At 50.3% G+C, this 14,619-nt stretch overlaps 1 protein-coding gene across 1 annotated transcript in view; it reads left to right on the top strand.

Moving 5' to 3' along the window:
• The window catches only part of Ptk7 (protein tyrosine kinase 7 (inactive)), a 68,890-nt gene that overhangs the window by 38,524 nt on the left and 15,747 nt on the right, over positions 1-14,619 (top strand). Inside the window, exons 2-8 of the mRNA XM_021186463.1 lie at positions 2,552-2,839; positions 3,493-3,595; positions 3,905-4,095; positions 4,190-4,340; positions 7,493-7,641; positions 7,888-8,154; positions 14,479-14,612. Coding sequence (XP_021042122.1) covers positions 2,552-2,839; positions 3,493-3,595; positions 3,905-4,095; positions 4,190-4,340; positions 7,493-7,641; positions 7,888-8,154; positions 14,479-14,612 — 1,283 coding nt within the window. The remainder of the gene's footprint in view (positions 1-2,551; positions 2,840-3,492; positions 3,596-3,904; positions 4,096-4,189; positions 4,341-7,492; positions 7,642-7,887; positions 8,155-14,478; positions 14,613-14,619) is intronic.

Below are 14,619 nucleotides of genomic sequence, written 5' to 3'. Positions count from 1 at the left end.
ACATGCAATTAGGTTGCCCACCCCCCAAATTTTTTCATCCGTTTAACCAGTGAGATGGTTAAACCTCTGGCCCTTACCATCACACTTGGTGAATAACCCAAGTTCAATTCCTGGAACCCATATGGTGGAAGGGGAGAACCAACTATAACTAATTATCCTCAGATAGGCAATCTGCCTACAGAAGACCTGAGTTCAATCCCCAGAGCCCACATAAAAATCCAGGTGTGGTGGCATGTGCTTGGAACCTAGTACCAGAGGGGCATAAGACAGGCTCCCGTGGGGTTCACTGGCCAGACAGCCTGGCCTACTTGATAAGTTCCAGATGAGTGAGAGACCCTGACTCCGGACACAAAATGGAGTGGTATCTGAGGTTGACCTCTGACCTCTCCATACGTGTGTGCACACGTGGATGGATGCATACGCACAACACTTGTTTTGTTTTTTAAGACTCATGTGTTTTAAGCAAGTTTACAATCTTGGGTTCGACTGTATTCATACTATTATAAGCAGCAAGTTGGACACCCTGACTGTCACCCTGACTGTCATAGGCGATGTCTCTGCTTTTTGGTGAACATCCTGGAGTCATGGGTTGAGGGTCCCAAGATTTGCATTTACAGAGGACTGTGGAGTAGAGCTGATTCTGTCAGCCACAGGCGGAAGTGGGCAAATGCGCCTGATGCCGGGGGCCACCCTAGACATGAATTTTTCTTCCGGTCACCCAGTGTTCTCTGAGTGTCTTTGTGAGCCTGGAATTGTCTGTGGGAGGCAGGTCTGCCACACTGCCTGACTGTGAGGAAACCGACTCCCCCTGGTAGGATCGGATGTTTCCAGGAAGAGCGTGAGATGAGGGGCTGGCTTCTTTAGGTTTTGGGCATGGAGTTGTAACATGTAAGTTGTCTGACCTTTAGTTATTCCTTCCTATTTCTGGGCCTGAGTTTGCATAGAGTTCCACACCGCAAAGGGTTTTGTACCATGATGCCTAGTGGGGACAGGGCCACACCCCTGTGGAGTATTTAGAAATGGATGGGGAGTGTCTGCGTTGGCACAGTAACCAAGGTGCCTAAAGGCATGTTTGTTAACTGGCACAGTGGGTGGGATCACCCTGCTTGGTAGAGAATTGGTTTGCACAGAGAACCAACAGGACCCCATTGAGAGGGAAGAAGGGTGCTTTGAGGACATTGCCAGCTCCCTGAATGTTTTGTGTTAGGGGTGGTGGGCCTTTGGGAAGGTTGGAAGATAGACTGTTTTCAGAGTAGCCTCTTCTCTAGGCTGTTAGTCCTGTTAGATCCTAGGACTTGTATTAACTCTGAGAAGGCAGAATCTCAGGCCTGAAGAACCAAACCTCATCTCTAGAGTCTTTCGGGAGTGTTGGCTGGGCTGTGACTGCTCCCCAGTGACTTGGCCCCAAGCCTGCTTCTTCCTGGTGGCTGGGAACATCTCTTCCACATTTAAGCCCGCCTGCCCTCCCGGTGGTTCTGTGACTCTGCCAGGCACCCACATGGCATGAACAAAGCCTACCATGTTACTTGTGACACTGCTATAACGTTGCCCCGCCCCGCCCCGCCCATCTGCACAGCACAGGTGCTTGCTTTGCCCCTGTTGCCCCTGGCCCTGGTTCTGCCTCTGGTTTCGGGGGTGGAGGCTCCTTGTTCATAGTTGTCTCCTTAGTTGGGGCTAAAACTGAGTGACCGTGTGCAGGAGGCTTTGCATATAGATCTGTGGCCTGATAGACCGGACATCAGGGTGACCTCAGTACATCTTGGCCATAGCCTTTGTGTCTTGAGAACTTCTGCTTCTCCAGTGAGAGGGTGATGTCTCGGGGGCTGCAGAGCACCGTGGATGGGCTTCAGAGCCACGGCTGCCTTCGTGGCTGGTACTCTAGGGTTCTCTGGCTAAGTTGTCATTTTCCCATGATGTTCAAGTCAAGATCAGACTTTATTCTGTGCCTTCCCTCTGGGGTAGGCAAGGGAGGGTCGGGTTACTTTTCCCGTCCCCTGGTCCCCAGCCTAGCGTCGGTCTTGTAGGTCTGGGGCCCTTGTCTTTGGGAAGCCCGGTGTGATCAGCCCCACCCAGCCCTCAGGGTTCCCGCTTTCCACACCATCCACTTGGCATTTACACAGACATATCTTGTATATTTGTCCGTCCTATCCTCAGAGCTCAAGGCTCCCTGACTGGGGACATTTTTTTAAAAAAAGATTTATTTATTATTATAAATAAGTACACTGTAGCTGTCTTTAGACACACCAGAAGAGGGCGTCAGATCTCATTACAGATGGTTGTGAGCCACCATGTGGTTTCTGGGATTTGAACTCAGGACCTTTGGAAGAGCAGTCGGTGCTCTTAACCACTGAGCCATCTCATCAGCCTGACCGGGGACATTTTTGTCTGGATTCCAACACAGTTGGAACTCCTCTGAGGACCTCTGCAACTATAGCATTGTTATTTGTGCCTCTGTTTATTGACCAGCCATGGCTGTGCCCCGTTCCCCACTGTGTTAGGTCAGAGGCATCAGCTCCTCCTGACCCTGCTTCTCCCACGTCTGCGTCCGCAGGTGCCCAAGCCGCTATCGTCTTTATCAAGGAGCCGTCCTCCCAGGATGCACTTCAAGGGCGCCGGGCGCTACTCCGGTGTGAAGTGGAGGCTCCGGACCGGGTGCACGTGTACTGGCTGCTCAATGGAGTGCCTGTCCAGGACACCGAGCGACGGTTTGCCCAGGGGAGCAGCCTGAGTTTCTCAGCTGTGGACCGGCTCCAGGATTCTGGTGCTTTCCAGTGTGTGGCTCGGGATAACGTCACTGGAGAGGAAGCCCGCAGTACCAATGCCTCCTTCAACATCAAATGTGAGTGAGAGCCTGTGGAGGGAGGGTGCTGTGCCTGGTGGCGCAGCCTTCAGCCTCAGCAGCTGAGGCCTGGGAGCCTCTGCCTCGGTTTCTCCTGCTGCCAGTTGAATGGGGCAGAGAGAGCTCATTTGTGATACTGCTTGTGTGGATGAGAGGGAGTTAATAGGCTCCTATTGCTTCCTTCTCTCCCTCCTCACTTTTCCACCATCTTTGCATCTTCTTCCTCACCCTGTCCTCTCCCCTCCCCTCTCATCCATCCTTCTAAACCCGCCTTTCCCTTTTCTTTGCTATAGTTTGGACCTAGGGTCCCATACATGCTGAACACACACTATTACCACAGACAGAGTACCGTCCATCTTTCCCACCCTCCCCCACTGCTTCGAGTCTCTGTCCCTTTTATCTACTGGAGGCTTTCATTGAAGTCCTTGGCGTGTATTAAATTTGACCCACCAGGGACAGGGCATGTGCTCTGTGTCTGGACCCACAGCCTTGACTTCAGCTTCACAGTACTCGTGTGTGTGTGTGTGTGTGTGTGTGTGTGTGTGTGTGTGTGTGTGTAAGACGGGTACACGCCTAAGGGCTCCGTGGTGCCCTCCTTCCCCTCCACCTTCCCACCTTTGCTCTGCTCACTGTAACTGTGGCATCTGCTCCAGGGATCGAGGCAGGTCCTGTGGTCCTGAAGCACCCAGCCTCAGAAGCTGAGATCCAGCCCCAGACCCAGGTCACACTGCGATGTCACATTGATGGGCACCCTCGGTAAGGAGCCATGGAGGATGGGATGTCACCCCAAGTCCTAGAATCCGTGCAGATGGACTTTGCTTCATGCTGGCACCACTCCCACCGGCCTCTAGTAGCTGGAGAAGGGGGAATACTGCATGAATGGCCCTAGACTCTGGGAACTGAGCGATCTGGATTTGTTTGCTTTTACCCCTGAACTAATGTTTGCCCTTACGCAGACTGTTTTCCCTTCCCAGGCCCATTCCTCCACTTGTAAACTGGAGTACCCGGTTAGATGTCTTATTCTGTACCCCTCTTCCCAAGCTTATGAATGCCCATGTCCTACAGGCCTACCTACCAGTGGTTCCGAGATGGGACCCCCCTATCTGATGATCAGAGCACCCACACCGTCAGCAGCAGGGAGAGGAACCTGACCCTACGGCCAGCCAGTCCCGAACATAGTGGCCTCTACTCCTGCTGTGCCCACAATGCCTTTGGCCAGGCCTGCAGCAGCCAAAACTTCACTTTGAGTGTTGCAGGTGAGCCTGTGGTGGGAATGGAAGAGGGGAGGCAGGGCTAGGAGGGGCTCACTGCCATGCCTGCTCACCTCCTCCGCGCCTCCCCTTGCCACAGATGAAAGCTTTGCCAGGGTGGTGCTGGCACCTCAGGATGTTGTTGTAGCAAGGAACGAGGAGGCCATGTTCCATTGCCAGTTTTCAGCCCAGCCACCCCCGAGCCTGCAGTGGATCTTTGAAGATGAGACTCCCATCACTAACCGAAGCCGGTAAGACGTCTGGGTGTGATTCGGTCCAAGTCCAGACACTAGAACTTTGTTCTTCGTGAACTTGTATTTCTTCAAGTTCTCAGCAGATGGCAGCAAGATGTCCTAATGTCACTGAAAGAGTCTTCCCCAAGGGAAGGCTCTGGGAAAATGCCTTCTGTCATTCCCACACGGACGCTCCATGGTTGGACCTTGATTCCCTTCTCTTGTTGTCCGCATGTGTCCTCTGGGCTGGGAGAGCAGAGTCCTTTGGTACCCAAGGGTTGCCAAAGAGGCAGAGTCAGCACAGCCTGCTGTAGACACGAGCCTGTGCTCCATCTGCAGCCTCCTGAACAGCCAAGAACTTCAGCCTCCCCACTTCTCACAGCAGCCCTGCTCGACACCCCGTGGTGTTCAGTGATGTGCTGAAGAATATGGACAGGTTGAAAGCCATGTGATCATCCAGCAGGATGTTTTGGAGGAAATTGGAAATAAAGTTAGGAACGGAGTTGTAAAAATAGCTAAAGAAGCTCAGAACACCAGAGAGAAGGCTGGGGCTAGGGACTAGGGGCTGTGTGGTCACGGTCTGCATTGGAAGATACAAGACAGTACTGAACTCAGAACACCCGTAAAGCTTCAGAAATTCGCCTGATGTAATTGTCCGAGGCGCCTTGCCTTAGTCCGCAAACCTAGGCCTCGTCTTGGGAGCTTCTGGCCTCTGTACCATCTAATCTAGGCCTAGGATGTTTTCAGCCTCTGAGACTGGCTGCTGCATAAACTCACTTTTTCTAGTTCTTTCTGAGCTTTGAGCTGGCTGATTCAACTCCTCTCCTGCCCAAGCTGTCTGATTTAATCTGGCTTCTGGGCTTCTCCGGAACCGCTCTGCTTGGCCTCAGACAAAGTCCAGCAATCTGTTCTAATCTTGTAGCTCCTTCTCATGCTCTGGCTCATTCTGTCTTTATCTTGTTTTCTCTTCATCTTGTCTCTGTAAAACTCTCCAGGTAAGCCTGCCTCCTCCCCTTCTCTTGTCTCTCCGCACTGCTCTCTTAAGAAGCCTCCCTTTCCTCTCACGAGAGCGGGGCAGATCCTATTCTGTCAAATCTTTCTCTGATCTATTATTTTTGTCTACCATTCAATTAGACATCACTTTCAAACACCAGTGCTTCCTTCTACAAACTAACTTTACCTTCATTGTTTGGGATTAAAAGTGTGTGCTAAGGACTGAGCCATGCCACAACTAGAAACAGATTTCCTTCTAGTAAATGATCCACTCTCGGGGTTCACAGTGTGACTAAATACCCTGCAACAACACCCACACTTTCAGAGGAAGCAAATGTCTCTGAAAGGTTCAGGAGGCTCACCCTTGTGTTGGGATGCTTGCCCAGACTCTAGGAGAGGAAAGGACACTTTTGTGGTACCAGGCATGACTGTGGTCACTGGGGCTGGGGTTCCCTAGGTTAGGGGCTTTAGTCCTAAGGACATGATCAGGCCGTCTAATTTGGCTGATAGGCCCTTGTCCCTGACGCTGGGCACCCGACAGAAAGGTGGTCCCGCTGTCCTGACATCTTCCTTTCTATCACTTACACTGCACTTTGCTCCGCCCTCCTTCCCCAAGGTTGAGTTTCTTGTGGTTGGAAAACGCGCCTACAAACTGAGTGGGGTGACTCGTGCCCATAATCCTAAGAAGATGAGGCAGGAGAATGTAAAGTTTGAGGTCAGGGGCTTGTTGGGTCATGTGATTGATGGGTGTTTTAGCTTGGGTTCTATTGCGGGACTGTATGCCACACTGGGTGTAGCTTGAGCATAGGAGACCTCAAAGCCCACTTCCACAGTGTACACTGCCTCCAACAAGGCCACACCTCCTAATGGTGCCATTCTTAATGAGGCAAGCATTCACACACATGAGTTTATGGGGGCCAAATCTATTCACATCACCACCGTGAGCAGGCGTTAAAACCTGTGTTCAGATCCCCAGTGCCTGTGTCAGAACGCTAGGTGTGGCAGTAGACATGTGTAACCCGGTGCTGAGGGGCAGAGATCTGGGGGCTTGTTGGCCAGCCAGTCAAGCTGAAATGGTAAACCCCAGGTAGAGAGAGTGAGGGACCCTGTCTCATAATGTAGGGTGAAGCGATGAGACATCTGACATTAACCTTTGACCCAGACATGTACACACACACACACACACACACACACACACTCACAACATGCTACACTCTCACATTGCACACATACACACACACACACACCCCACGCACACAAATTTCGGCCACTCTTTAGGTAAAGTCTAGCTTGGGTAATATAGTAAGTTTGAAGCCATCCTGGAAAGATAGCCCAGTGGTTAAGAACACCGGTTGTTCCTCCAGGGGAACCAGGTTTGATTTTTCAGCTCAGAGCCACCTGTAACTCCAGTTTCAGGGGATCTGAGGCCCTCTTTTGTCCGCTCCAGGAACCAGGCATGCATGTGGTGCACAGACTTAAATGTCAGCAAAATACTGGTGCACATCAAATTTAAAAACCATGGTGGTACACAGCTTTACTTCCATCACTTGGGAGGCAGAGGCAGGCGGATTTCTGAGTTCGAGGCCAGCCTGGTCTACAGAGTGAGTTCCAGGACAGCCAAGACAGAGAAGCCCTGTCTTGAAAAACTAAAAGAAAAGAAAAGGAAGGAAGGAAGGGGGCTGCCAAATGTGAGAGTGCACACCCTTTATCCCAGAATTCAGGAGGCAGAGACCAGGGGTTTTGTGAGTCCTAGGCCAGCCTGTTTTACATAGAGAGTTCCAGGCCAGCCAGGGACGGGCCTGTTGTTAAGACCACATGCTGGCTCTGGCGGAGCATCTGGACTTGGCGCTAAGCACCGACATGGTAGCCCACACTGTCTGTAATTACAGTTCCAGAGCATCCGACACTCGCTCTGGTCTCTGCTACCCTAAGCATGCATGGGGTGTAACTATAGACATGCATGCAAACACTTCTAAAATAAAAATAAAATTTAAAATGAGAACAACTTAAAAATACACATACCTACACACACACACACACACACACACACACATGGACAGGTGCACATAACACAGACCCTTCTCAGGACACAGACCCTTGCATCATGAAATTCACTACATCCTGTTTCTGAAGGGGGCCTAGGGCCTCTTCCAGACTGGATTCTCTTCCCTCCACAGTCCCCCTCACCTCCGCAGAGCTGTGGTGTTTGCCAACGGCTCTCTGCTGCTGACCCAAGTCCGGCCACGGAATGCAGGAGTCTACCGTTGCATCGGTCAGGGACAGAGGGGCCCACCCATTGTCCTGGAAGCCACTCTCCACCTGGCAGGTGGGTCTCTGGTGCTGAGGTAGGCACCGCATCCAATGTTGGTTGCTCCGGGGGATTTAGGGCTCGTGTTTGAATTAGAAAGCAGCTTAGAGAGCTAAGAGAGGAAGCGGGGAGGCTGCTGGGCTAGAAGAGGAGATGCAGGGAGGAGGAACTGTGGCCGGAGGGAGCCTAGGTTTCTTATGAAATATCACATACCCAGATGCTCAAGGCAGTCAAGCAGTTTCCCTTTGACGCCTGTCTCTGCAGAGATTGAAGACATGCTGCCGTTCGAACCACGGGTGTTCATAGCTGGTAATGAGGAACGAGTCGCCTGCCCAGCCCCCCAGGGCCTGCCTACACCCAGTGTCTGGTGGGAGCATGCTGGAGTCCGTCTTCCTGCCCACGGCAGGGTCCACCAGAAGGGCCTTGAGCTTGTGTTTGTCACCATCTCTGAGAGTGACGCTGGTGTCTACACCTGCCATGCAGCCAACCTGGCTGGTCAGCGGCGACAGGATGTCAATATCACAGTGGCCAGTGAGTACTTTTTCCCTGTAGGGTGAGCCTGGGAGGTTTTGGGACAGGGTGCAATGGATAGAGGCTTCCCCGGTGCCCACCTGTGGCTCTCTCTAGGTTCTGAGGTCTGTAGCCGTGGGAATATTGGTCATGTGATTGTGGGGAGCCAGACATAGAGAGAGGCTTTGTAAAGCTGGTGAGATGGCTTAGTGGGTAAGAGCGCCCGACTGCTCTTCCAAAGGTCCAGGGTTCAAATCCCAGCAACCACATGGTGGCTCACAGCCATCTGCAACGAGATCTGGCGCCCTCTTCTGGAATGTCTGAAGACAGCTACAGTGTACTTACATATAATAAATAAATAAATCTTTAAAAAAAAAAATTAAAAAAAAAAAAAAAGAATAACTTGCTTCATATGTTCCCAGGAGAAAAAGGGGGACAATACCAACATGCTCAGCAGTAAGTGGTTCTTTCCTTACTTGTTAATACAGAATGCAAGCAAAGGGCACACATACTTAAAACACAGTTCAGGAGCAGACAGCAGTCCTGGAAATCCTTCAGTCAGAGCAAGGCAGGAGTTTGTTGTTGCTGTTGTTTATGCAAATTCGTGCAGACCCAAACCACTCATATATATGCAAAATAAAAATACATCTTAAAACTTTTAAAAGGTGACATTTTGATGGCATCCTTCCCATAAGGATAATGAGATTGGGCCAGGGATGTAGCTCACAGCTTGTAGACTGAGTACTTGTCTGCCACGCCCAAAGCACTCGTGTGCTGCCCAGTGCCGTGGATGCTGAGAATAACGTCCTAAGACCCGAGTACTCAGATGGAGGAGTCGGGAGGATCAGGTGTTCAAGGACAGCCTCAGCTATGGGAAAGCCTGTTTCAGGATGAAGAATGCATACATCAGAAGACATACTGCTTTGCACTGGGGCGCCTGGTTCAGGTGAAAAGCCTCAGCTCACAGTTAAGGTGCAGAGCATGCTCACACAGCAACTTATAAAGAGATGAGAGCTGTAGGGCGAGCCCTGATCGGGATCTGGAGGTCATCTGCTTTGTTTGGTACTAGTGACCAGCTTTGGCATCCAAGGGGTGGGTAAACTGAGACAGACAGCCGTTGGGAGTCAGTGCTCAGAGCCACCAATGGGGATGGCCAGTGGCAGCCAGAGATTAGAGAAGCCACTCAGCAGACTTTCCTCTGGGGGACAAAGCTTAACTTACTGGGGCTGGCGCTCCCTGTGGCCAGTAGAAAGAACCCTTCACTCTGTGGGGCAGATGAGAAAGGAAAGGGAAGAAAGAAAATTCACACACACACACAAACACACACAGAGACAGAGTGGATAAAGCAAAAGGCAGAGTCCAATAACTTTATACACATAAATACATACATGCATGCATGCATACATACATACATACATACCTAATACAGAAGTACACACATATACACATTCACACATAGAATGGTTAGAGCAAAGCTCCAGCAAGTAGGCTCCAAGCATTTCACACACACACACACACACACACACACACACACACACACGATGGATGGAGCAAGCTCCAAACATGCCTAGACAAGCTTTACACACATACATACATACACATAGTCATGGTTGATGGGGAGAAGAAACAACATGCCAACCCCATTCACACAAACCTTACACATATGCATACATGCACACAGTTGATGGCTGGAAGGAGCCATGGCCCAGCCCTCCACACTATATTCTTTCTGCCATAGCTTCTCTGTCCCAGCAAAATCTCTCAAGCAGCATAAAATTAGAGTGTGTTATGTTTTGTTTTTTTACTAGTAAATGATTATAAAATATAATTTGTTATCCAATATCTCTATAAGACATAACATTACCATAGTAAAGGCAAAGCAAACAGATTAGTCCCCAAAATCCACGTACATTCGTAACTAAGCAACTTGTTATAGATTAACATAGTGTAAGCAAGCAAGGGAGTCTTCTCAGCCAGTTTCTCTCACTAGCAGTAGACAATTTGCAGTTACAAAGAAAGGTGTAATTATTTTATTATTAATCTTTAAAAGTAATTTTGTGAGCCAGGCAGTGGTGGCGCATGCCTTCAATCCCAACACTTGGGAGGTAGAGGCAGGCGAATTTCTGAGTTCGAGGCCAGCCTGATCTACAGAGTGAGATCCAGGACAGCCAGGGCTACACAGAGAAACCCTGTCTTGAAAAACCTAAAAAAAATTAAAAAAAAAAAAAGTAATGTTGTAAGAATCTTAAAAGAGTCACAAATCTAAACTTCTATATAAAAATCAGCCTTTTCTACCTTAAATGCCCAGAATACATATCTACTCATCAGTAATTCTTTAAGAAATCATATCAGAAGGCTGAGGACAAAAATGAGTCTAAGAAATCATTCAGTCCCGCCTCAGTGAGACATGCCAGCCAGGGCTGCCATTGTTCATGTTCCCTGACCATAAACAGTCCCTAGCTTAACTAATAAGAGTGTGCCTTTCTCAATGTCAGATTGTTCCCTAAGATTTACTACATCAGAGCCAGTAGTAAAAACATCTCAGCCTAGCTTCACTAACAATTTTATTTTTCCAAATGTTTTCTAAGGGTGCTAGTTATAGCTGACCATCTGCGTCTCTAAGTTCTTCTCTATGGAGATGGTTGAATGATTAATCTGCCCCAGCAGCAGGGCGTGAAAGAGCTCAGCATTGTTACTGTGAGGGCCAGAGATGCTGTCCAGTGAGGGACTGGAAGCTCCTTAGAGTTTTCATACAATTCTTAGATTAAGAGGGATGCGAGGGCAGCAAGCAGAGCAGAACTCTGTAACAGTGGGAAGTCCTCAAGACCCGTGGTCCTCGGGGCCACACCGAGGCTCACCCACGTGGCTGTGGTCACCCATGGGCCGCATTGCAGTCTGTGAGTTCTAAAGCCATTTGTCGCTCCTCCTGCGTGGGCCTCGGCAGTTGGGGATGCTTGGGACACTCAGAACACCCAACCTCAGGCTTTGCATGTTTATGTTTGTGAACTGCTGGCCTCGGTCGGTCACTTGACAGAGTGACAGAGCCGTGATGGGTGCTCTTAGGAGATTCGGGAGTAGCGCATGAGGCAAGGCTGGATCAAGCATGGAGCTGTGCAGTGTAAGTCCAAGGAAGCTGGGTTCTGAGACCTTGCTCAGCCACTTGTTGAGTGACCCCTTTACGCTAGGGCACAGTCCTCAGTACCAGGAATGTGGCCACCAGGAAAACACACACACACAGACACACACACACACACACACACCTCTGCATACCCCTGTAACTTATATTCTGACAGGGGAGAGCCAACGAGTGTGAAAAACAGCTTACTGGGCAATCACAGAACTTCAGTAACTTTGTTCTGTGTGGATGAGTGTTGTGTCTGTCCGTAAGTCTTTGCACCACACGCATGCCTGGTGTCCATAGAGGCCAGAAGAGAGCATTGGAGCTCCTCTCTTGGAGTAACTGCTGGTTGAGTTGCCATGTAGGTGCTGGGAACTGAACCTAGATCCCCTGCAAGAGCAGCCAGGGCTCTTATTCACTGAGCCATCCTCCCCAGCCCCACTAAATCCATCATTTTACGTTGCAGTTCAACTACACAGAAAAATAACAGAAGAAAAAGTGTTGAGATGGGAAGGGGTGGAGGGAGGTTAGGGAAGACTCTAGAAGGTGGCACTGGGCTAGTACTTCAACTAAGGGTGAATCCTGGCTGGAAGTTAAGTGTGTGAATTGAGAAACAACAGGAGGCAGCCCGGCTTCAGTAGACTGCGTGCTGGTGAGCGGGGGTAAGGTTGTCTCCCAGGTGGAGTCCTGTAAGAATCTGTGAGGACTTCAGCTCTCACAGAAGTGTATCACTTACCCGGCACCTCATATCAAGTGGTTCTTGGCCCCGGTGGCTTGGAACGACCTTGGGTGTACTTTGGTTTGCTGGGGTGGGATTCACCTTCGAGGGCTCAGACACTCCACAGTGCTGCTGGAGGGGGCCAGTCAGTTGGCTCACATCTAGTGGCCGGCTGCTCTCTGATAGTCTTCACGTGCCTGACTAGGCCAGGTTTGCTCACAGTAGGAACTGGATTCCAAGAAAGCCAAAGTGGACTGTATAAGGCAAAGCCAGGCTCAGGCCGCCCAGCATCCAGGAAATAGAGATAGACTGCCTCTTGATGGAGAATGTGTGGCTGTCACATTCAAAGGAGATGAAAAGGCCCGGGTAGCTGCCTATGGCTGTAAAAACACTCTGTCTCACTTGTAAGTGGAAGACTGGCTTTTCAGATCATTCCAGCTGTGCTGAGAAGACCAAGTCTGACAGCCTGAGTTCAATCCCTGAGACCCACCGTGAGAGGAGAGAGTGGCCCTGCAAGTTGTGTTGGATTGGCACACATGCATTGTGTGACCCTGGCCAGCTCAGAACTCACTATGGAAGTCAGCCTGGCCTTAAACTCAGACATCCAACTGCTTCTCCTTTCCAAGTGCTGGGAAGCCCCCCTCTCCTTTAATTTTTTTTTTTTATATAGGAGTATAATTAGGAGCGGGCATAGTGGTGCGCGCCTTTAATTCTGGCAGTCAGAGGCAGAAGCAGCAGGTGGAACTCTGTGAGTTCAAAGCCAGCTTAGTCTACACAAAGAGTTCCAGGACAGCCAGGGATGCATAGTAAGACCCTGGCTCGGAACAAGGAAAAGTCTAAGTAGGGAGAGCAATTAGTAGATGCCCAGGGAATATTGAATGAACCTGAGCAGAGGTGAAGCAATAGACATGAGAGTTGGCTAAAGCACGGTCCACTTTCAGAGCTTAAATAAGTAGGATTGGTGTAGAATAAAAGTGATGGCCTTTAATGTATGGGCTTTTCTATGCTTACCCTTGCTCTGACATAATCACACGGAGACCTGATGCATTTATTTAAAAGCTTCTTGCAGTATTATGGCTTGGCAGGCTCTCATCTATTCTGACGCGATCATGCCGCCTACTACCCAGTCATGTGCCTGTTACCTGCCGGCCTTAGCCTTGCCCTGCTTGCTCTTGCTCTGTCTGTCTCTGCATGGTAATTCTCTTCTGGCGACCCTCCTTCCCTCTTTCCACCTGGGACCTACTCACTGAGCTCAGAAGTCCCGCGCCCTCCTCTCCTGCCCAGCTATTGGCTGATCAGCTTCTTATTAACCAGTCAGAGGTGATGGGAAGCAATTTGTACACAGCATTGAGACAGAAGATGCTTGGCAGTGCCAGGTCCGACTGCAGCCAGAGCTCTGGGGACAGTAATGATCAGCATCTGGGTACACAGTGCACAGAACTGTCCCCTCGCCTGGCCTCGGGGACATGTAAGTCAAGACTGGACCTGTGGCTTCCGCAGTTGCCTGGGAAACAGTGGTTCCTCCCGAGATAGAGAACACAGAATAGGATAGGACGGAGCTAGGCAGCTAGCACAGCATGAGATAGGAGAAGCAGGTTTTTGGAGGGAATGAGTTTTCTATGTACGTGAAGCCTGGATGCCTCTGCCTATCCATTTGGAAATTCCAGGAGACAGACAGTTCCTGCTGTGGGGAGGTGCCATGAGTCAGGAGGTGTATGGTTGGGGTTGCCTGGTCATAAGACGGAGGAGCTTATGTAGGGAGCTAACGCAGCTCTAACGGAACAGCTCTGAGGACCGAGTGCATCGGTCTCGCTGTGACAGATGTCGGAGTGATGTACAAATGGAAGGGTTTGTGTTTGGCTCACTGTTTCAAAGGTTTCACTCCATGGTCTGTTGCATCCATTGTTTTGGGTCTAAGGGGAGGCAGAACATTTGGTTGGCAGGAAGCACGGTGGAGTGGGAGGGTACAAAGAGAGGAAGGGTTGGGGAACAAGTCATGTTCTTCAAAGACATGTGTGACTTTGAAGACCCTTAGTGACCACCCTCCAGCTAGGCCCCAGCTGCTGCTGCTGCTTCCTTCTCTTCCTCCTCCTCCTCCTTCTTTCTTTTTTCCTTTGGTTTTTTTGAGACAGGGTTTCTCTGTGTAGCCCTGGCTGTCCTGGAACTCACTCTGTAGACCAGGCTGGCCTCAAACTCAGAGATCTGCCTGCCTCTGCCTCCCAAGTCACAAAGCAAAAGTGTGGATCCTCTTCCTCTTGTGGTAGCAGTGGCCATTACTTCTTTGAATTTTGGTTTTCCTAGCCGGACCATGGGTAGAGGAATGCACCTTGGGTGTTTATTATGGATGGAATAAAGGGATCAGAAAGGGCTGGCCCCAGGCCTGGGCGTGTCACCTGAGCAGCCTGGGAACTCTGAATTCAGGAGTCCCAGTGACTTAGAACTCTGTGATTGAGATGTCTGTTTTGGAAGCCTGTTGCTTAGCTTTACCTGTGTCTCGTTGTCCCTCTAGCTGTACCCACGTGGCTTAGGAAGCCCCAAGACAGCCAGCTGGAAGAGGGCAAGCCTGGCTACTTGCACTGTCTGACACAGGCCACACCGAAGCCCACTGTGATCTGGTACAGGAACCAGATGCTGATCTCAGAGGTGAGAA

Source organism: Mus caroli, chromosome 17 (genome assembly GCF_900094665.2).
Source record: "Mus caroli chromosome 17, CAROLI_EIJ_v1.1, whole genome shotgun sequence".
NCBI classification, from domain to species: domain Eukaryota; kingdom Metazoa; phylum Chordata; class Mammalia; order Rodentia; family Muridae; genus Mus; species Mus caroli.
This window is presented reverse-complemented; position numbering and strand designations above follow the sequence as displayed.